At 39.4% G+C, this 24,412-nt stretch overlaps 2 protein-coding genes across 15 annotated transcripts in view; both read left to right on the top strand.

Annotated features, from left to right (window-relative positions):
- Positions 1-12,281, top strand: part of ablim2 (actin binding LIM protein family, member 2) — a 61,440-nt gene extending 49,159 nt beyond the window's left edge. For 8 of the 14 annotated variants that reach the window (XM_057359182.1, XM_057359183.1, XM_057359181.1 and 5 more), the window contains 6 exons: positions 9-62; positions 3,233-3,276; positions 3,390-3,495; positions 4,222-4,280; positions 6,947-7,027; positions 8,921-12,281. In XM_057359182.1, the coding sequence (XP_057215165.1) occupies positions 9-62; positions 3,233-3,276; positions 3,390-3,495; positions 4,222-4,280; positions 6,947-7,027; positions 8,921-9,034 (458 nt within the window). In that variant the 3' untranslated portion in view covers positions 9,035-12,281. Of the gene's footprint in view, positions 1-8; positions 63-3,232; positions 3,277-3,389; positions 3,496-4,221; positions 4,281-5,865; positions 5,924-6,067; positions 6,076-6,946; positions 7,028-8,920 lie in introns of all 14 variants that reach the window. The other 6 variants (XM_057359185.1, XM_057359188.1, XM_057359191.1 and 3 more) reach the window with 4 other exon arrangements.
- Positions 12,282-12,408: 127 nt separating this feature from the next.
- Positions 12,409-24,412, top strand: part of afap1 (actin filament associated protein 1) — a 65,065-nt gene continuing 53,061 nt past the window's right edge. Inside the window, exon 1 of the mRNA XM_057359177.1 lies at positions 12,409-12,565. Coding sequence (XP_057215160.1) covers positions 12,544-12,565 — 22 coding nt within the window. The 5' untranslated portion in view covers positions 12,409-12,543. The remainder of the gene's footprint in view (positions 12,566-24,412) is intronic.

The raw sequence follows: 24,412 nt of genomic DNA, 5'->3' as shown, positions 1-24,412 counted from the left end.
ATTCTCAGAGAATAAAGTCAAAGATAATATCTATAGAAAACCCCCTATCTACAAACAGCATGGTACAGTCCAGTCTTCGTACATCAGTGTCTCTTTGCATGCTCATATGCATGTCACCATTGGTACCTGTTACCATGGAACCGTGTTACCTTTGACATTTCTTCTGTCTGCTGGTTTCCATTTCAGCTCCTTGTAAACATTACAAATCCCCACAAAAGGTTTGGATTTGACAAGGTACTTTTCATGCAGAAATCAGTATAGAAATAAAGGGATAGTTCACCCCAAAATTAAAATTCTGTCATGAATTACTCACTTTCAGGTTGTTCCAAATCTGTATACATTTCTTTGTTTGGTTGAACACAGAGAAAGATATTAGCACGCTAGTAAGCAAACAGTTCTTGGACCCCATTGACTACCATAGAGGAAAAATTACAATGGTAGTCAAAAGTGCCCCAGAACTGTTTGCTGTCCTACATTCTTCAAAGTATATATAAAGTTATCATTCCCAATATGGTTGTCACGAACTGCACGAAGACACGCGGATTAGGATCCAAATGCCGTTTATTAGGGGGTAATCCAAAGATCCGGATTCCAGACGCCCCCAAAAATAAAGTCCAGGAGGGCGGTGGAGAGAAGGCAAAACCGGGGGAGGGTTGGCGGGCCAGGCCCGTGAAGGGGAACAGGAGGGCTGTGGAGCAGAGGTGGACCTGGGCCGCGGAGCGGAGGCGCTGGCAGGGCTGGAAGGCACAGAGGCGCTGGGATTGATGGCCGGAGACTCTGGCTTGGCGGCCGCGACGGCCGGAGACTCTGGCTTGGCGGCCGCGACGGCTGGAGACTCTGGCTTGGCGGCCATCTTGCGAGCAGGCTCTGGTGAGGTGGCCCTGATGAACGGCGTGGCCACCATTATCGTGGAGCATGCAAGCCTCCGCGATTGGCCAGATTCCATGGCCCCCGGAGTCTAAGGTCTGCTGCCCTCCCCCAAAAAACATTTAGGGGCAGCCTCGTCCTCCACCTCTCCCACAGTGAAGGGAGACCCACAAGACAATAATGCATAGTCCATGAATTGAGCAAGGGACCCTCGAGGACCATAACGGGATATGCTGTGTTTGTTATGATTATTTCAACTGTCCAAAAATAGTTCTATGAGAATACAGTCCGGGTATTTAGAGAAATGGGCAATGTCCAGGAAAGTCTGTATATGGTCCTCGTGGGAATTATTACCTTGGTGAAGGCGGGGTAAATGAACTGCTGGATCCATGTTGAGGCTAAGTCGTCTGTCACGAACTGTACGAAGACACACGGATTGGGATCCAAGTGCAGTTTATTAGGGGGTAATCCAAAGACAAAATCCAAACAACAGGCATAAATCCAAACACAGGTGGTCAGTCCAAACACAAACAAACATATCCACAGGGCAAAGGCTAAGAGTAATCCAAAACACGACAAGGCAAGACAAAACTAGAAATCCAGACAGAGAACGCTTATAATTACAGTGTGACACAAAATAAGTCTTAGCCATGAGTAACTGAGAAGACCAGGTTTAAATAGGCAGACAAAGAACAGTTAACAGGACACAGGTGAAAGTAATGATGGATAATGAGTCCGGGCAATGGTTTATGGGTAATGTAGTGTGAGTGCCCTCTAGTGGATTTGAGAGGGCACTCCAGCTGGTGACTGTGACAATGGTAGTCAATGGTGTCAAAGAACTGTTTGGTTATAAGCATTCTTCAAAATATATTTCTCTGTGTTTATCAGAACAAAGAAATTTATACAGATTTGGAACAACTCGAAGGTGAGTATTTGATGACAGAATTTTATTTTTTTTGGTGCACTATACTATTACAGTAATGATTATACATATACAAATAGTTTGACAACATGCGAATCTCATAGTTCATAAAAACTCATATTTAACTTTATTAAGTTGATTTTAAAAGAAATAGCTCACCTAAAAATTTAAATGATATTAATAATGATACTTGCCCTCTTGCCTTTAAAAAGCATGCAAAAGTATTCTCAAAGTATTCCAACCTCTGAAGTCGTACAATGGCTTTGTGTGAGGAACGGACCAATTTTAAGGTGTTATTCGCAGGTCCTATTGCTTCTACCCATTGTGACTGGATCATTCAGACCAGCTTTTCACACATACATAAAGGGTACATATAGATTTTCTGCATTTGAGGTTAAAAAATTATATAAATGTCCCCAACTAGAGTCCCCCCAGTGAATCTCGACCATTTCCAACACTGATTATATTGCATTAACAGTGAATTATATACAACAATAGTGAATAACAATTTAAATTTTGGTCTTTTCACACACAGCTATGTAAGACTTAAAAAGTCTTGGAATATAGCCTATGATTCTTATGGACCACTTTTATGATTCCTTGTTGATGCATTTTGCATACTTTCATACTTTGATTCATTGTACGTGCATAGAAAAGGACAACTACGTCAATAAAATGTCTTATTTGTTTAAAGGCAAGTAAATAATAATTCTAGAATTATTATGAGAACTATTTCACATAGTTGTTTTGGATGAATTTTCAGTTGTTACATGTACTGTAAATTATGCCTTTGATATGTTTCCATCAACAAGATCTAAATCTGTACATTTCTTTTGTAAATTTCTAGTACTGGTTTAGCCTGACATGGAAACAGCAGTCAGACATGTTCTTTATTTTCGTTTTGTGCCTCTCTTCATCCAAACATACTCATTTGTCAGTTGCAGCCCACAGTGTCTCATTTGTCTCTGGTCTTGTGATTTAGATGTTAAACAACGTTTGGTGTCTATGTAACTCAATGGTTCAGTGCAAAGTCAAAGGCTTTTGTGTAACTCATTGTGATTGGTTTGAAGGCATCTCTGTAGCTCATTGTGATTAGGTGGTGGAGGTATTAATCACATAATCGGTTCTTTTGATCTTTTTTCCTGAACTTGCACCTTCATCCTTACGACATTACGTTCAGTTGTGTAACTTCACTTGCTTGTTGATTTCTGTTTCTCCCTTAATGACTTCTGAGATCTGTTGATCATTTCAAATCAGGCTACTGCGATAAAATCAAGTGACATATGATTTATGGGATTTATACAGTATGTTAATTCACATTTTTGTTGTGAGTCCTTGCCCGATGTTGTGTTGTATCTTGCATGGTGTAATATGTGTCAGTGTCACTCAAAAACACTGAAAACTTCCATTAGGGCTTATTTAAACCTTTTTACTTTGCTGCAGCTTCGAGAACCTCCTGGCAAGATGGCGATGACGTAGACAGAAAGGTGATTTATAAATTTATGCAAACATCTGTGTCTAGACTGCCAAATTAAGTAATTATTTTAAAAGTTGTATTTCTCTGGCTTTATATATCTGCCTGTTGTTTGTTTGTCAATAGACCAGAACAAGTTGGATGAACCTAAAAGGAGACATTGATGGACAGTCTCCAGACATGGACCCCAGAACCTCCACCCATAGCTTGCCCACTGATATATCCCAGCCCAGTAAGTAAACATAAGTGATTAGTGATAAAACATAACGTCACAATCGAAATGTAATACATTAGATTCATATTTATCTTACGAATGAAAGTTTAGCTCTGGGAGATTTGAAAAATGGCAAAAAGAAGAAATATTACTCTGACAAATTGTTTAATAGAAATTAGTTAGAGAAAAATATATACAGTATATACAGCCGCATAGAAACATGAAGAGTCCATTCCAAATTTTTATTTATTCACCATTTCTAGATGAACTGTGGCCATTTCAGTCCAGTGTCTGTTGAATTTCAACTAAATCAAACCTCAGGAGTGACATAAAGCAATATGAAAGACTCAAGTGACAAGAGACATGAAAACTGTGATAAAAATCGATAAAAATAAATGTTGAACTTTTCCCAAATACATGTACAAATAGTACTGTTGTATTGCTTAAAAGTGAATATGAGCTTGTTTTCCACACAGAGCATCTTTTCTGTTATATTGACCTGTTTTTCCAGTTTTCATTTTCTGCAAATGAATGCAAACAGAAACAATATTTGTGTTTGAAATTTGGGAAAAATATTGTTAGTAGTTCACAGAATGAAACAAAAATGATCATTTTACCTAAACACATACCTATAAAAAGTAAATTCAGAAAAACTGAAAATGGTCTTTGAAATGGTCTCTTAATTTTTTCTGTATATAGGCCTACTGTATAATGTAAACTGTGTAACCAAACTCTTCTTTACAGACTTTCCATACAACAAGTCTGCTTCATTGCCAGGATACGGCCGGAATGGCATATTTAAGGTAAATCTGTCTATAAATACTCAATCAGGATAATTACACAGGAACACACTCTGCAAACCCTTCCGACTGTGCATCTGTTTGTGATCTTTCGTTCTGCGTGTTTTGGAACGTACGTGAGCTGTGGTCACATGCTGTCACTCCCTCTCTCCGCAATAGAGAATCCTAATATTTGATCCTAGTTGGAGTTGTCAAATCTAGCTTTTGGGACACAATATGGTGGTCTAATCACACACATGGATCATGACACACATTACATCTCAGACAGTTTGAAGATTTAGCTGAGGATGTCTTGATGCATAAAGCCAATGTCAATGCGCGTGTGCTCGCGTGCTTTAAGGAGCACATCTAGTTTCCCACCCTTTGGCTGTTTTCCATGTTTCACTTTGATCTTGAAATTGAAATCTGGCCCCTTATACAGGATGGCTCATTAGCGTATCCACTGCAAAGAAGAACTAGATCCGTTTCCATTGCAGAAAGCCCTGACACACTCATTCATTAACAAATCAAATTCAGATCTTTTATCTCTGATGCTTGTGTTCTGCAAGTCTCTCCTGTGCACTAGGTGGCAGTGTGTAACCTGTTGTCGCCCCAGGAAAATAAACTACTTGAAAACTAAAATATTCTTTATTTCTAATCTGGACTCTGTCACATTTCTTCACCCTTACTTTACCTACGAGTCATGTGAAAGGAGTGGTTCGTCGATCAATATTTGTAACCAGACACACCAGCAGGCTCCAGCCCTAAAGACTCAAGCTGCTGTCTACGTTAGCTGTGAAGGTTTTTCTTTCATTTCCTCAGGTTAAAGGTCACTGCAGCCAGTTTCTGTGTTAAAGGGGTCGTATGGCGCGAGCACGTGTTTTTCTGTGTCTTTGGTGTGTTGTAAGTTGTCCATGCATGTATTAGACACGTAAAATTTCAAAAATTAAAGTGTCGGAACAAAAGATGCATTCCATCTAAAAGCGAATGCTCACCCAGACCTGCCTGAAACGCCTCGTGTAGCCACACCCCCACAAATCTACATCAGTTGGTGGTATGATTTGACTATGACCGCCCAAATGTATACGCAAGTAAGGTGGGCGTACCTGTCAGCACAATTGCTTTGGAACCTGATGTTCCAAATATGGTAAGAGGCGTTACATTTCCATCACACGCTTGCAGTATTCGACCAATCACTACGCACTGGTTAACTGGCCAATCATAGCACACCTCGCTTTTTTGAGCGATGAGCTTTGTTCAAAATCTGCCCGTTTCAGAGAGGCGGGACAAAGAGGAGATACAAACATGCACGGTATGTGGAAAATACAGCGTTTTTGAACCTTAAATCGTGTATACACATTACACTACATCTAAAACAAACGATAATATTCGTTTTAGCCGTGTCATATGACCCCTTTAAGAACTCTGTTTAGACATGATTTTGTTACTCCCACGGTTTTGCATACACTCCTAATAGCTGCTGTTTATACTCAATAGCGGGAGCTATGTGGCATTAAATACTGAACAATTGCTTTATCGTCAGTGTGAACATAAAATGCAGCCTTAACCTGACCATTAAATACTGTCGTCATGTCTTGGTCATTTTTAGGCAGCAGATCTTGGTGAGGATGATGTAGATCAGGACTCCACGTGGAGTGGAATGAGAGGTGAGTGTGAATTGAATTTACTGTATATTAACAGAAGATGAGATTACATTTGTTTCATATACAAAGAGTTAATGGTAATATTTTCTATGGTCCTCTTTTCATTTGTTTTCGTCGATCTCATTCCTGTTTTCTGCTCCTTCTCAGAGTACAAGGTAAGCAACAATAATAGACGATAATGTTTTTTTATGCTTTTTCTAAGCTTGTGCACTTTTTAAATGTGTGACTTTAAAATCGAATTTGATTAGCTGTCAATGTTTTAGCAGTCATCAGTTGGAAAAAAAATTGCTCTTAAAGGAGTCATATTGCACGGCTAAAACGAATATTATTGTTTGTTTTAGATGTAACGCAATGTGTATACACCATTTAAAGTTTAAAAACATTGTATTTTCCACATACTGTGCATGTTTGTATCTCCTCTTTGCCCCGCCTCTCTGAAACGCGCGGATGTTTTACAAAGCTCATCGCTCTGAAAAGCGAGGTGTGCTATGATTGGCCAGTTCACCAGTGCGTAGTGATTGGTCAAATACTGCAAGCATTTCACGGAAATGTAACGCCTCTTACCATATTCGGAACATCAGGTTCCAATGCAATTGTACTGACAGGCGATACAATGAGATATGAGTCTTAGTCAAATCATGTTACGAAGTTACGTAGATTCGCCGGGGTGTGGTTACACGAGGCGTTTCTGGCAAGTCTGGTTGAGCATTCGCTTTTAGATAGAATGCATATTTTGTTCCCACACTTACATTTGTGCAATTTTACGTGTCTAATACATGCATGGGCAACTTATAACACACCAAAAACACAGAAAAACACGTACTTCCGCCATATGACCCCTTTAAAGTGAATCCAATTATATCATTCAATGTATATTTGTGAAGTGGACTTCAATTTGGAAAGATTTTTAACACTTATTGTACGTTTGTGTTTTATGAAAGCATATAACCTGGATAATTGATCATTGTTAATAAAATTGCCGATATTGCTGTGTTGTTGAGTTTCTTGTACATCTGTGTGTTGCAGGTTTACCCCTATGAGATGCTGGGTGTGACTCACCGGGTCCGTCTAAAACTACCACGTGATGTGGACCGCACCAGACTGGAGGTAGGTAAAACATATGTGTTTTTATCTATGTGCCTGTTTGAGACTGGCTCTTAAGCAAAACAGATGAATTACGTCGCTAGTTTATGTTTGGTAGGTTTTGTTTACTAGTGTGACAACATTGGCACTTTGAAGCACACCAGCACCATCCCAAACTAAAATTATATTTACTGTATGATTGATGACACTTATGTTATGATATTTCCGTATAAAATAAGCTGCGCTACCTTCTTCATTATGGAGCACACGTTCTCTTCCCATTCTTGGATTTAAGTTGATCAGGTGTTTCATTATAATTTTGTCAACATTCATCTGTAACTGGGTCAAAGAACAGCAGAAGGCAGCCAGACGTGGAGTTCTTAGTGTATGTTTGCGTGTATGCATGAATGCACATCTGCCTGTGTGTGTGGATGCTGGTGAGGTTATTTTGCAGATGCTTTGGCTTTGTTGGACCACAGTCCACATGCCCACGGCCAACACATAATATATCTTCTGTGTTCCTGAACATTGTGTCACTGCTTTAGTGGGTTTAGTTTAAATGGAAAAGGGAGGAGATATGTCTGGCCCGCATTTACCTTCAGTGTGAGTTACGGGAGATGCTGATTTATAGAACCCACTCCCTATAACTCTTCGTTTGGAAGTGCTGTGGTCGAAAATGCAATATCACAAAATGCATGCGAGCGTTAGTCTATTATATAACCCCATTGTCACGTCTGTTTGAATTGAGCGTGATTAGAGACAGTTTCACAGCGGGGGATGTAAACTTTCCAATGAGTGATTTCAGCATCTGAAAAGTGCAAGATACCCACACATCTGCAAGTGTTACAGTACCGTGTACGTAAGGGCCTGAAAGAATAAAGATTTATACAAATCCATTCTGGAATGCTTTAAAACCAAATTGAGGTCACAGGCTTTAAAGCCTGGCAACAACAGTGCTTCTCATAACCGTGATTGTGTAAAAAGTGTCCTCAACAATCGCAAAGCTTATTGACACATGCATATAGATGGTTGTAATTATTTTGAAATTATGTCACTTTTCCCTCTGTCTTGAATTTATATTGATGTTGGCTCCATGCAGATATTGTTATCAGAATAAACAAAGTGCTTAGAAGTCTGGCAGATGTCCACTGGGTTTGTTCTGATAGAGGTTTCTGTAGCCCTTTGACAGGGTTATTTTAGGTCTAGTTTGTTGCATTAGCATGGAGCTATTCTACGTACTTTGCAAAGTACTATCATTTTTTGCCATTTTGCAGGGTATAATGTGTCTAAATATAGGGCCTAGTTGATGGTTATGGCAATGGTGCCATCAACATTTTATACCAAAATGTCATGGTAAATCGTATTACAGACAGGGCTAAAGCAGGTGGATTACTTCTCTTATTATAGCCAATTTTTTTCTTCAATATGTGGTCATAGAATTTTAATAATTTATATTGTAAAATCACAGGTGAGATCTAATTATATTAGAAATCAATGAGATTAAATGGAGCACATTTTTCCCCCCCTGTGTCTCAGATATTTCTCCTGAGAAAAAGACCCAGAAATCTCAAAATATGGTCTCAGTTTCAGAAGTTAACTTCACTGTTTTGTGGTCAAAAGAATTCACAGTGAGATATTATCACGATATTCATTTACATTTTTATTAAATGATCAAATAATGCTATAGTCAAATTCAACTTTAATAGCTTGTTTTAAGTTTTCTCCTTTTGTAACCATTGTGTATCCATCTTAAGGCAAAACTTTAAACAGGTGATGCATTATTTACAATATTATCACTTGTGGATTTAACACAGGATCAATAGGCATGGTTTTTAATATCACAATTATTGACAATACTGGTATATTGTGACACCCCTAATGTAAAGTAAGTAAAACGTTTTCAAATTCTCTTTTCAGAAACACCTGTCACCAGAGGACTTCTACAAAGTGTTTAGGATGACCATTGAACAGTTTGACCGTTTGGCCCTATGGAAGAAAAATGACCTGAAGAAGAAAGCCCGCTTATTTTAAACGTGCCGAATTTCTCGAAGGAAAGCAAAAATAAAGAGAAAGCCCAGTCTCTCGCGCCCTGTGTGCAAGGAGGGATGAGAGTGAGAAATATATATGCACCTCCATTCTGCTGCATAACTGCTGTCATCCCATCTCACGCCGAGTAAGACGGAGTACGTTGAACCGCTTTCACAACGCTGACGATGTTTGTCACCTAGCTTCGTGTGTGAACGCCTCACCACGCGATCTGAATGCCACTTTGATGTCAGAGAGACTGGAGTCAGAACTGAACTGAGTTCTCCACGGCTCTCCTAGTTTCTCCTCTTGGGTTGTCTTCCCCCTCCTGTCTTTGTGACTACTGCGTTGTTCTCGCACTCTATATTGATATAAACCCCTTCTTTACATTTTCTACTGCTGACAAATGTGGCCGTTCAGCTATGCTTAAAAGTCTGTCTTTAAGCTGTGTAATACTGTCTGTCTGCCCATATAGAGGTCTCCTTGTATGTGTCATTGTTTGCCTTTTTTTGACTGCTATGAATGTTATTTAAAGTCTTTGTCTGCTCATAGGGTGGGAATTCACTGAATGATATGTGTATGCCTCATAGTGCCCGGTTTTTCTCTTGATTTAGCACCAGATGCATCAATTATGGAGATTGGGCAATCGCTCAAACACAAACAAAAAATCTGTGCTTAACACAGTTTGCATGCCACAATTCTCATTTGGGACTTTTAGGGGGTGTGGCACACCCTACTCTGTCGTACTGTACTAGAAATGTACAGCATTACTCCACCAACTGTAATTCCAGGATCTAAGTTTGCTATTAAAAAATCTAAATGCTTGCTTTTCATCATAATTGAACAAATAATTTCTGCTATGATCGATACAACACCTCTTTTTTAAATTAAATTCATTTGTGATTTAGTAGTGCAAATTGCTTCTGTTTTGTGAATAAATTGCACCATTTGTTATTTACATACAGTATAAAGAGACCTAACGTAAATGCAGTGCAATGCTGTTCCACCGTGTTTAGCACCCGGGTTGTGAGCGTTTCGTGAATTCACCTCATATTCAGTTTGCTTCGTCTTTCTGTCACTCTGTCTCGCTTGTTTCTCTCCAGTCCTCCAAATATCCAGTCACTGCTTGGACTGTAATATCGATCATGTAATATCAGCTTTACAGAAGCTTTTTCATTCATTGCTTTAGCATGACCAAAGACTCAGTCAGAGCAAGGAGTCAACTATCTTGTGATCAAAGCACCTTATAGTTGATGCGTTTAATAATACTGTTCCTGCGAGCGCTGATAGCTGGAAAAATACGTAAACGTTACTGTGTTACAATATGTATTCGTTTCGTTTTTCAGGTCTATGTGAGATACATTATTCGATTTATATGACAGTTAATCCAAGGTTATCAATAAGACAATAAAACATATTCTCTCTATGCGTTGTGCAGTATAATATTAGCATCATCTAATCAAACGCATCAGGCATTGGACAATGCATTCATCTTTGACATTATTCTACACAATTCAGAGTGCTCACAGCAAAGCAAACCCTTCAGAATATTTTTGTACCTTTTTTATTTGATACTGAGGTTTGCTGGATATTTTATTTGCTCTTTGCAAATAATTGAAGCATTGACTTTAGCATGGAGCCATGCCAAAGGTGAAATATTCTGTAGCAATTAGCAACGCTGATATAACACAAGACTTAATAAAGCATGCAGTTCAGTGGCGCTTCATTTTACACCCAAATACGATTGAATGTGTTCAACTTTTTTTAAATTCTTTAATGTGTGTGCAGTATAATAAATGTTTGTTACTCTGATCTTGTCACCTTGTTGAGCATGCACAGAATATAGTAGGAGCATCTTGTAATGGCTTAATATGGAATTGAACTTCAGAGTTAAATTATGACGTTTCATTTCTTGAGATCTTTTGGTAATTGAGACTGAAATCAGTGTTTGTTTTCGTTCAAGATTTTCTTTTTTTTTCCTTTGCTCAAGACAAATTGAAAGTATTTTTCGTTCAATTATACAAATATATTAGTAAAAGATGAACTTTCAGCAAAAAAACCATTGACTTAACTCTTTTGACTAACAAAAATGTATAACATGCCTTTATCTTGTATAAAATCATGGCATCTTTTTTGAACTGCACAAATCGCTAGATTGTTTTTCTTCATTGTTGATTGTAAAAGTATGTGAACTTGTGTGCACATAGAATCTGTTTTTCTGTTAGACCATAATGTAAACATTTTCATGCAGTTCAATTAGCAATCACCGGTCATCCCAAAATCCACTGTTCTGGGAAACATACAGTAAAGCTTGTCTTCAACACATTGTGTTTTGGTCTGTAGTGTATGCATTGACTGTGTCTGAATGCGTATGAGGAAACCTTCCCTGATGAACAATGTTGAGCTGCGTAGGACGAATGTGTTAGTTTTATTTAAACAGCTGGAGAAAAGGGAACGCATGTGGGCGTGTATGGTATTAGCTGTCAGTTCAGCGGTCCAATAGTTCAGACTGGGTGAGTTCAGAGGAGTGTGTGCTCTGTCATCTTATTCATTATATATTACAGCATTATTATAACCTTAAAAGCAGACCTAAGTCAGAATTAAACAAGACAGGAGGTCATGCACCTTTGATAAAAGTGATGCCATAGAAGAACTATTTTTGGCTGAATGTTTCCATGAAGAACTTTTAGCATCAGAAGAACCTTACTGTTTTACAAAAGTTTCTTTGTAGTGGAAACAGTGCTTTAGGACATATGAGTAAATTGTTCTTGTATGGCATCGCTTGGAAGAACCTTATGTGTAACCGCATCTGCATTCGTTCTTTTATTATTTCTTTAAAAATAGTATATTTAAAAATCCTGTGTTTTTCTTTGTGTTCTGTAAATATACCTTTGTGCAGATATATTACTGTGACCTGAGAGAACGCTGACCCAAAAGTTTTCAAACCTGCTTTCCAGTTTTTACTTCTGTTTAGATATAAAATACTTTTATTTTATTATCTACGTATATGGAATGTTTGAGAAGTTGTATTTGTGGTAACATTAAGTACTTTTGTTGAGTTTCCTATTTGTGTGCTTGATTTTGTGTTTGTATGCTAAGTAAATATAACTGTTATTATGTGACTGTGTACTGTATGAATTGGGGGAAATGTAAATGCAGCCTTTCACCCACAATGGCTTTCACTTGCTTTGCAAAAAAACCTGATATTCATCTCAATAAATACAACTACTTTAACATAAGTGTTGTTCTGCAAAGAAAAGGTGTAACTACGCTAGTCACGCAGATCGTAAAAACGAGATAGATGGAAGACACTTTAAATATCACGCCTCCTAGCTCTATTGGCTGGCCGTTTTTGCAGGACGCTGCCTGATTGGCTGGCGTGCTTGTCAATCACAAGTAGTTTTGACAGCAGGATAGCGGTCCCCTGAGCGGAGATATGAATCTGAGGAAGCTGGACGGGGCAGAGGAACAACGGTGGCGAAAACAGGACAGTCCCATTGTCTTGTAACAAGGCTATGGCAGAAAATAACGGGGAAGGTAAGATGTTGCTATTACAAATATTTCTCAGCTATTTCTATGAATCCGTTATGAAAGGTTTGTGAGTCTTCGTCATCTGTAAAATATATCTATTTCAACATGCATGGGGATTTATTTAAATAGGACGTGCGTCTTTCAAATCAACATTCCTCGAGAACTTTGCAAAATTGTTATAAGAACCTGTTTATAACAGTATAGGCCGAATTCTTCCTTGTAAATGTAAGTGTGCTCGGTTTGCTTTTCATTGTTGTTTTTACAATAAATGCTAAATAAACAACACACCACAGCCGTGTAGTTCTGCATTGATATCTTTCTGTGTTGATATTAGGCACTTTTTGGTGTTGCCATGAGGTTTTTTTTATTGTTTTTAAACTGTGTGTGAGCACAAAGACGCACGAGGCATCTTGATAAGCTGACGTGATGATGTGGAGCGCTCGTGGGGGTCTTGTGTTGAATAGCGCGATCCTTGAGGCATCAGCTGGCGTCTCGAGCCCGGTCCACAGATGATGCTGAGGGGGGAGGGGTGCATACTGTAGCTGAAGTATGGGGAAAAAATCAGTTTATTTGATTTGAGTTTATGGAGTGAATACCTCTAAGCTGGAAAAGTGTAGATGGATCACGTTAAGTTTTTGTGCGATATTTTTTTATGAAACGTTGTCAGTGGCAACGGTATTGATTTCTATTTCGCTGGTATATGCGGCGTGCTACCGGCATGATTCGAGTCCCAGTCGAAGCTGGTCAGTGGAAAAGGTCCCTTTGAAGTACAGTTCCTTAGTTGACCCTAGTCCTGTTATTCTTATGTGGAAATGTTTTGCAAATTCAGAGGAAGTTTGCTGAAAACGGAAGTTTATTTGTAGAGTCTTGAACCATGTGAAGTGTCTGTTCCATCTCCAGTTTACTCCACCGTATTCCTCTGAGAACAACTGACAATGGAGTGGACAATAGCTTTCATCCTGTGCATTGTAGCCTTTTCTAACTCTTGGCACTGAGAAGAGAAAATAAGAAACATAAAAAGCCACCAAAGAAGCCTTCTACATCTCATATGTCAGTGTTCAGACTGTCTCAAAACAGTTGAAACAGGTAAAGATAATAAGTATCTACTGGAACAGGTTGTGGTGGGCCAAAGGCATGGCCAGGAATGTGATCGTTTGGATAAGCATGTGGACAAAGCTTTGGTAGCGTCTTTGATCAATAGCCAGTTTAGTGTTTAGATGGGTGTGACTTAACATTTTGTGCTTCTCTGTGTCCGTGGATGTTGGTGAGGCACCGTCTGGGAAAATAAGCGATAGAGCCTCAGTTGAACTTTCACCGCACAATTGGTCATACAAGCAGGCGGTTCAAGTCAGAGTGTTTTGCTTCCTAACCAAAGCACAAACAAAACCCCTTATTTGCTTTATCGAATCCCACCCTTTAAAAATATAATTTCCTTCAATTCTTAAGTAAATGCTGATGTTACTGGCTATTTTATATCGATCTGGCAAAGACACCAATGAAAACCATGAACAAAATTGTTTGATATGAAATTGGCAGGTTGTGTTTCCAAAGTGAAAAAGCATGCATGTTGCACCCTCTTTATATAGTATGTTCTGTGTTAGTCTGTTTGGTTCTGCTTTAGGCTATTTCAAGAATTCTGTGACAAAACCATAAGGTGGGGTCATCTAATGGCGAAATGCCGGATGAATTCATATACCTTTATTAAATGATCACGATGCATGTCGGTCCCACAATCCACCTTGAGAAAGAATTGAAAAACAACAGTAGCAGCAGTAAAAGTGAGTGCCTAATAGAAAGTTAAGAGGGATAGACCTAACTCAAAACAGACTTAATTATCATCACTTTAAAGAAACAGTTCAACCAAAATGAAAATTTAGGACATGATGAGAGAATTTTCTTTTAAACTACTGTACACCTGTAACATGTTATCTACATTTGATTTGACATATCCAGTGGTATACAAGTTATGTATTTGACTGTACATTTATGCATATGTGAATACTTTCTCTATATTATATATAATAAGAATACATATGATTATTGACAGTTTCATCTTAACAACATAAAAGTGCCCATGCGCACTTTTGTGACCCCAACTGAACTTCCGGCACAAATTCAAAAACAATAGAGTGCCTGTAGATTATTTCTGATAACAATCAAAAGAAGCCGAGAAGAACCTTTACTTGGCTTAACTTGTCTTTCCAATATTTTATATTTAGACTCCGATACCAAGCTCAACTGCTATGTCAATGTACCATATGGTTTGTTTAAATGCGACCAAACTACAGGACCCCTTCCAAGTTCAAGTTCAGGTGGCTTTTATTGTCATTTCAACAATATACAGTACAGAACACAGTGAAACGAAACATTCCCACCAAGGTGCTATACATACTTAAGACATAATCACACAGACTACATAACATGCACATATGCAAATCTGTGCAAGTACAACATTTAATGCAAGAAACCCCAGACATTTAGTGCAAACTGTCATGGCTCTGCTTCATTTAGTCATGTTTTTCTTGGTCCTGTAGCAGAGCCATGACAAAGCTTTTGGTTATGTGTGGAGAGAAACATATTATTGTCCTTTTGACAATAATATACGTTCTCTCCAGTGTCTCGTCATTGGCCCCACCCCTCTCGTTTCCTTGTTATCTTTCCCTGAGTGTTTTATGTTCCACACCTGCCTTCGTTCGTTATCCCTCGTTTGTCTTACCCTTTAAATCAGTGGTCACCAACCCTGCTCCTGGAGATCGACCGTCCTGCAGACTGCAGCTCCAACCCTGCTTCAGCACACCTGTCTGTAATTATCAAGCAAACCTGAACACCTTGATTAGATAGTTCAGGTGTGTTTGATTGGGGTTGGAGCTGAAATCTTCAGGACGGTCGATCTCCAGGAGCAGGGTTGGTGACCACTGCTTTAAATAGTCCTCATGTTTCATTGTCTTGTGTTCGTGGATTGCGTTTTGTTCTGTGTACTGTGTTTGATTGCTTCGTGTTCCTGCCCGTGTCTTTTGATCAAGTAAGTTTAGTCAGTGTATCTTTGTCTAGTGTTGTCTTAGTTTAGTTTATTTAGTGAGTGTTCCTGATTAGTTTGTGTTATTATATTCCCCGTGTCGTTGTGTTTTACCCCCTCGTGGGTTTTTTTGTTTCTGTTTTTGTTTGAAATAAAAGTCTTGTTTGTTAACCCCTTCACTGCCTGCCTGCATTTGGGTTCTTCAGCCACGAGAATCGTGACAGAATCCACGAACCACCACCGAACCCAGCAGGCATGGAGTCGGACGAGGCGTACAGGAGCCGCCAGGCTCACGTCCTGTTCGGCTTCCGCCAGAGGGGGACCCCTGTGAAGGACTTCGCCATGGACTTCCTGTCCACCGCGCTCTACTCGGGGTTCACCGAGGCAGAGTTGAAGGTAATCTTCAACAGCTGCCTCGATGAACCCTTCGAGCCAGCTGAGATGCGCCGGTTGAGACACCTGGGCTTCGCGGACCAGGTCGAACTCGCGATGAATCGTGAGGAGCCCAGGGGAGTGTCCATGGCGGAGCCTCTCACGGGGCTGGCGGCTATCCTCGAGGACGGTCCCTTTGCAGATCGGGGTTGTGGGCGTCGCCACACCGTCCTCTCCGCCGCCAGCAAGCCTCAGCGGGAAGCGGGGGAGACGTGAGTATTGGGGATCCACCTCCGAGGAGTCCCAGCCGGAGCCAGCCGTGCCTTTTACCTCCTTCCTTCACCCGACCACCAGCCGGGTGGCTCGGCGGAAGAAGAAGAGGCAGCGGCGGGCAGTGTGGACTCCAACCCGGCCGGTGCAGCCGGCGTCCAGTCCGGTGCAGCCGGCATCCAGTCCGGTGCAGCCGATGTCCAGTCCGATGTCCAGTCTTGTGTCCAGTCCTGTGTCCAGTCCGGTGCAGCCGGTATCCAGTTTGGTGCAGCCGGCGTCCAGTCCGGTGCAGCCAACGTCCAGTCCGGTGTCCAGTCCGATGTCCAGTCTTGTGTCCAGTCCTGTGTCCAGTCCGGTGCAGCCGGTATCCAGTCCGGTGCAGCCGGCGTCCAGTCCGGTGCAGCCAACGTCCAGTCCGGTGTCCAGTCNACCTAACTCAAAACAGACTTAATTATCATCACTTTAAAGAAACAGTTCAACCAAAATGAAAATTTAGGACATGATGAGAGAATTTTCTTTTAAACTACTGTACACCTGTAACATGTTATCTACATTTGATTTGACATATCCAGTGGTATACAAGTTATGTATTTGACTGTACATTTATGCATATGTGAATACTTTCTCTATATTATATATAATAAGAATACATATGATTATTGACAGTTTCATCTTAACAACATAAAAGTGCCCATGCGCACTTTTGTGACCCCAACTGAACTTCCGGCACAAATTCAAAAACAATAGAGTGCCTGTAGATTATTTCTGATAACAATCAAAAGAAGCCGAGAAGAACCTTTACTTGGCTTAACTTGTCTTTCCAATATTTTATATTTAGACTCCGATACCAAGCTCAACTGCTATGTCAATGTACCATATGGTTTGTTTAAATGCGACCAAACTACAGGACCCCTTCCAAGTTCAAGTTCAGGTGGCTTTTATTGTCATTTCAACAATATACAGTACAGAACACAGTGAAACGAAACATTCCCACCAAGGTGCTATACATACTTAAGACATAATCACACAGACTACATAACATGCACATATGCAAATCTGTGCAAGTACAACATTTAATGCAAGAAACCCCAGACATTTAGTGCAAACTGTCATGGCTCTGCTTCATTTAGTCATGTTTTTCTTGGTCCTGTAGCAGAGCCATGACAAAGCTTTTGGTTATGTGTGGAGAGAAACATATTATTGTCCTTTTGACAATAATATACGTTCTCTCCAGTGTCTCGTCATTGGCCCCGCCCCTCTCGTTTCCTTGTTATCTTTCCCTGAGTGTTTTATGTTCCACACCTGCCTTCGTTCGTTATCCCTCGTTTGTCTTACCCTTTAAATAGTCCTCATGTTTCATTGTCTTGTGTTCGTGGATTGCGTTTTGTTCTGTGTACTGTGTTTGATTGCTTCGTGTTCCTGCCCGTGTCTTTTGATCAAGTAAGTTTAGTCAGTGTATCTTTGTCTAGTGTTGTCTTAGTTTAGTTTATTTAGTGAGTGTTCCTGTTTAGTTTGTGTTATTATATTCCCCGTGTCGTTGTGTTTTACCCCCTCGTGGGTTTTTTTGTTTCTGTTTTTGTTTGAAATAAAAGTCTTGTTTGTTAACCCCTTCACTGCCTGCCTGCATTTGGGTTCTTCAGCCACGAGAATCGTGACAGCAAACGTGACACCATAAACCACAGTACACAGCGTTAAACAACAGACTGCAAATAAGTAGTGAAACATTTTCCATGTAATCATACTACTGTAAATGTAAACATTCAATGAGGAACTAGCAGCAGTGTTGGTGTAAAAATATGTGAAGTTATTGTTATTGGTGCAAATGTGCAAACAGGGTGTTACATTGTATATGTGTTAGTCCTGAGTCTTTTTAATTAGTAGTCGTCTGGCTTGTAGAATGAAGCTGTTGCACAGTCTGGAGGTGAGGGCACGAATGCTCCGAAACCTTTTCCCAGAAGGCAGAAAAGTGAGCACCCTGCCAGGAATGTTGTCTGGTCCAGCAGCTTTCCGTGGGTTAACTTTGAGTAGAGCTATCCTCACATCAGCCGTGTACCTGGTCGCTTGGAGGGGGGGTGGTTTTTCTTGGTGTCATGTCATTCTGCATATCGAACCAAGCATAAATGCTGTTCAGCGCGTCTGCAAGGGAGCCATCACTGTTGCAGGTAGGTGATGATGTCCTGTATTTGGTGATGGCTTGGATGCCCTGCCACATGCGCCGTGTGTCACCGCTGTCCATGAAGTGATTATGGATTTTCTGGGCGTGCGCGAACTTTGCCTCTTTTGACAGTTTAGCCCTTGATGTTCTTAGGGCTACCTTGTCCCCTGCTCTGAAGGCGGAGTCACGAGTCTTTAAGTGCACGCACCTCTGCAGTCATCCACGGTTTCTGGTTGGGGCGTGTGGTGATGGATCTAGGAAAAAGTGACATCATCGATGCACTTGCTGATGTAGCTGGTCACTGATGCTGTGTACTCCTTTATTAAATAAATTGTTTATTTAATAAAATGAACATACAACAAAATTCAACAAATCATTTATTTTTATTTGTTATAAACAAATAGTTTATTTAGTTAAAACAATAATACAAATTTATATTAACATTAATTAAATTAAATATAAATAGTTGTATTATTAGACACTAGCCGAACACAAACCAGAAGGTAACTAGGGGTCAGGTGCGCGCGGGTCCAATGAAACGGTCTATACATGTTTTATTAATGTTTATACAGTACTTATATTTTAATATAAGTTATACATATGACATAATCTTAACTAACTGCTAAATCCATATAACTTTATGCACATGGGCAACGGTAAAACAACACATCTGTAAGTATTAAGCTTAAAGTGATAGTTCACCCCAAAATAAAACTTCTGTCATAATTTATTCACCGTCTTGTCATTCCAAACCTGTATGACCTTTTTTCTTCTGCATAACACAAAAGAAGATATTTTGAAGAATGTTGTTAACTGGACCCCATTCACTTGCATTGGTTTTGTGTCCATACAATCCCTTACAGAAAAGACACATGAATTTCACATGTTTTTTACATGTTTTTCGCATGTGATAACATGTGTTTAACATGTGCAAAAAACACATGTGATCACATGTGAAATGTGTGTTTTTGGAACATTTTGGTGTGAAACCCATGGGATAACATGTAAAAACCCATGGGATGACATGTGCAACATGTGGTGACGTGAAGAACATGTGATCACATGTGGAGACATGTCGCATATGTTATCCCATGGGTTTTTACATGTTATCCCATGGGTTTCACGTGGGAATTCACATGGAATTCACACCAAAATGTTCCAAAAACACACATTTCACATGTGATCACATGTGTTTTTTGCACATGTGAATTTCGTGTGTCTTTTCTGTAAGGGATAAAAGTGAATGGGGTCTAGTGCTGTTCGGTTACCAACTTTCTTCAAAATATCTTCTTTTGTGTTCTGCATAGGAAAGAAAGTCATAAAGGTTTGAAATGACAAGAGGGTGAGTAAATGACATCTGTTTAAAAAGTTATTAGAATAAATGTGCCCGCTAATATAGTGTTAATACATTACAGCTTTCTCTTTAATTTTAGCCTGACTTTCATTACCATCCAAGCTGCCTTTCCTCTCTTGTGGACATAGTCTAGCAGTCTGTGCCTTAGGATAGTTTTTACAGACAGATATTCAGAGTCTCAAGTTTGTATTAGTTCGCCTCAGGATGCTGTATGTCTGTGTGTGTATGTCAGACACAGCTGTAAACAGCTGCTACTGAAATTCTTTGTCATAATGAATACCAAACCACATCCTCCATTACATCTAGTGATACATAAAGAAAGACAAAAAGATTTACAGAGGACACAGTAAACTATGGTGGGAATATGTTCTTGTATTGTAATAAGCCAGGTTTAAATACATAATCACTCACATGAGTACCACAACTCATTGTCAGAACATGTGTACTGAGACCACGGCTCTGGCTGATGCTTAATGTTTGAAGCGCCTTGAATGCAGGCTTTGATGGGTAGGCAAAATCAGTGCTGGATCATCCGCATACCCCACAAACCTTTCTTTTGAGGGTTCTTATGTTAATCTTGGAATGTTTGTTGTAATATTTTGAAAATGTTGAGTATGAAATTGTTTAAACTCACAAACATACTTATATTCTTTGAATTTGAAAGGATGTTAAACAAAAATGTTCACTTACAGTAATAGAAACCCTAAATTGAACAGATTTCTTCTTCAGTCCACATTTCCTCAGGACTATTGCAGAGTTTTGACTGTACAGTAAAACATTTATGACATCCCAACAGTTTTTTTTCTGGTGAAAGTCCTGCGGGTCCTAGTTGTTAGTTAACACTGTAGGCACTAAGATTCCCAAGGTCCAGCTTCCATTGGCAGTCTTGGGGATGTCCCAGGACGATCTATAATCTCGCCCCGGGTATTTTTGAAGATCAACACTTAAGACAAGTGTTTAAACTGGATTTTATATTCCTTTTTTATAAAGTTGCACAGTCACACACTGTATTTACTACACACACATGAGCTGTGCGATTTGTCTCTCCTGAGCTGTCAGTCATCCATGCTCCCTGAGGCTCAGAAACATGATTGGAGTTGTAAATCTTTAAGAAAACCATGAAAAGGTGGTGGTGCGTGCCAACGGCTCTTTTTTGCCTTTGAGTATGTTCTCCCATCAGGGCTTCATATAGAGACATCCGGGGGAGATATAGACTTTGCTTTTTTCCCTTGTGTTATACACTCAAGTTTGTCTGTGTTCATGAAGGAGCTGCTCGTACTTCAAATCCCCCAACAGAGAACACAGACTTCAAGTGTCTCTGATGTAAACCAAGATGAACTCTAGACCCCAGAATCAATGAATGGGTACGCGGATGCCTCCGGCTCTTTAGAAAGCGTTTATCATAGTTCTCTCTCTCTCTCTCTCTCTCTTTCGTTAATGAATAATCACTGTTATCTAAAAGTACAGCATTACTGTAATTTTGATTTCAATCATTCTCTGTTTACACTTTCTCCTTATGTGTGTGTGATATAGAAAGAGAGGTAGGGGAAAGCGGTTGAATTATGAGGATGTGGAAATTGTGGCAAAGAAGCATATGATAAAGTGAAGATGAAAGTGGTTGTGGTTCTTAACACTCCTGACCACATTACAAGCAGAGAGAAATCTGATTAGACTGATGTGGTTGGTGCTTTTATTTTCATGGGGTGGAAACTCTGGATAAGTATTTCATGTTTAGTACATGTTGTTGTAACCAAGGTAACAGTCTTTCTGTAAAGTTGTTTTATAGTTAGCAGATGCTAGAATGTAGCATAAATAATTAACATGCATGTGTACTGAAATTTACTTCAGCTGTAGTGTATTTCAGTATTTATACAGAGATACATTTGTGACATAAACCCCTTCACCATTCCACAGCACACTTTTCTGTTTCACTTACAATTTCCTCAGCAATCCACCATCAGTAATTGTAAATGTCAGTGGGTGGATGTATGGATTCTGCTGTAAATGTGGAAGTGAGAGAGATAAGGTATGGACTGTCGTCTTAAAGCCCTGAGGTACAAAAATCACCAATATGACAAATGACACAGCCACAAGAACATATCGTCGCTGTCGGGCAGAATCCTCGCATCTCCAAAACCATTATTTTTCAGGAAATTAAAAAAACTGCATATTTTTTGAGTTATTAAACATTGTTTCGTTAAAGTTGCTATTATACCTTATATTGCTATCATATACTGTTGTGTACCAACATTAACACAACATTTCCCCAAAACCATGTTAAATCGGAGATACAAGGTTTATGACTTGGGAGCAGGGAGATACGAGATTACGCTGTCATTGATAAGAATGTTACGGACACAGACGTCGCTGCTGCCAGCAGTGTTCATCAAAGTCTGCGTTCGCGTTGAGCCTTTGACAAGAGACGAGGCTTTAAGAGCTAATGAAAGCAAATGATTGTGGTTACATACATTTTCCTAAACTCTATTTTAAACGTTAGAGCTATGAGTGATGCAATACCAAAATAAAACGTTAAACAGGCTGTCTAATATAGGCGGAAATTAATCTGCACGCAAATAAAGTCGGCGGTCGCGTTGAGCCTCTTGACAAGAGAAAAGGCTTCAATTGTTAACCAAAGCTAATGACTGTGGTTACATACATCTTCCTAAACTCTATTTTAAAGGTTTAAGAACTATAAGTGATGTAATATAAAAATTGATGAGCTGACTAGGCTGTCTAATAGGCGGAAATTAGCCGAATCTGCTCGCAAACCCTACCTTCGTGGCTCACGGGCTTCCTTCTGCACCGAAGCATTACAGCTATCGATTTTTAACAAAACAGACCTACTCAAATGTATCTAACCTAACTATTTTCACTCGTTATTGTCTAAAAAACTTTCAATCAGGAGACGTAATGCCGAGAGGCTCCCGCGGAGTGAAGAAGAGGTGGAGTTACGAGACTTCTCAGACAGTTGAAATGTCCAATGGAGTTAAGAGATTTGCTCTCAAGCTATTTTCAACACTTTAGATTGGTTAATAATTTGTAAAAATACAGACCCACATGGGGACTGACCAATAGCATCGATTTGTGAAAAAATATGAAATTGACCAAATTTGGACATAGGAGGTTTCCGCCCGACAGCGACAATATGCGCATTCTTTTTCGTCACATTCCTCCTGTTCTGGAAAGCACCATCTGTGTTTTGAGTTTTTTGATCTTGCAGGTGTATTTTGAAGCTGTGGTATTTGGGGCCTGAGGCAGCCCTCTCATCTTCCTTATTTCTTACTTTCTATCTCTGACTCTCTTTTTCTTGCCTATTTTCTACTTTCCGTTACCAATTTCTTGGCTTCTTTTTGACTTGCTAAATAAATAGAGACAGGAAGTAAAGAACACACATTCACCAACTGCACAAAATCCCAATGCAATGATGCAATGCAATAGTGATGCATTTTTAAGGCGCTCACATTACAGTCCATGTGAAGAGTGACAGTGACTAATAGATGATGTCACATCCTGATTTTTGATGTCAAAGAAGGAGTAAGAGCGAGTCAGGGTTTGAGCTTTTAATTCCTAAGAAAGTGCATATATTTTAGAATGTATAACAATTGTGTGCTTGAGTGTCACACACTTAGAAATAAACTCATACATCTTTTTCTGTTTTAAGCTGTTCCACCCACTTATGTTATTTTAACCCTCTTTCCATCGATTGAAATTTATTTTTGGTCGGGGCGTGTGAGATTTGGGTGATGATGAAGGCAACTTTGGGTCTGCCCTTTGGGTATTTGGGTAAAATGCTTAGTTTGGATTATAGCCAAGAGTACAGGCTTGTTAGCACATGTTTTTGGAATAGTGGTTTCAGGGTTTTCTGTAGTTAAACGGCTGCTTATGTGTATGTTGCTGAATAGATCTTTTGGTAAAAAATAACCAGGTGTTCAATGCCATGTGCTTTTAAGGTGTAGCACAATTCTGGTCATATTTCGGATAATGTGTTTAGACTAGCATTTGGGTCCATTTACATTTTGATTGCACACCTTTTCTAGAAGTGACATACTTCTAAATTTACCCTAGACATTTAAGCAAATGCAAAGGTGTTATGGTTTATACTTTTTCCTTTCCCTGTATCCAACACTGCTTATATCTTCAGGTTGCTTAGATCGTCTGGTGAGTTCTGTTCATAATACAAAAACATTTTATATGTACTGTATCTTTAATTTAACAGCTTTAAGTTGTCTTACATAATATTATATAATACATTATGTATAGCCTATAGTTAAACAGGAAGAATCATCTAATTGAAATATGTATTACATATTTTATGTGAAAATCTGTTTCTTTTTGTGTCTATCATCTTATGTCGTCTAAAATGTCCAGACACTGCCCAGTGTTGTTCTTTCAGTGTTGACTTTTTATAATATCTAAGATCAGGAAGAAGTTGAGCCTTTCATATGAGGTCTGAAGGTTCAAATGCATGATGAAATCAAGGTGTACATGTGTTTTTAGGCACATTTAAAGAGAGGATCATGTAACATTTTTGTAAATATGAAAAAGCTTGTATTAGAGAAACTTCAGAATGCCTTTGAACACTTTGCGGTTGTAATGTTTTACAATTAAGTCATTTTTACTGCATTTCATTAGCAGTACTGCAGAAACACAACAGGTTGGTTCATACCCATAGCAGCACCTAATCCA

Source organism: Triplophysa rosa, linkage group LG18 (assembly GCF_024868665.1).
Source record: "Triplophysa rosa linkage group LG18, Trosa_1v2, whole genome shotgun sequence".
Lineage (NCBI taxonomy): Eukaryota > Metazoa > Chordata > Actinopteri > Cypriniformes > Nemacheilidae > Triplophysa > Triplophysa rosa.
The sequence above is the reverse complement of the archived record's forward strand: the minus strand, read 5'-3'. Positions and strand labels throughout refer to the sequence as shown.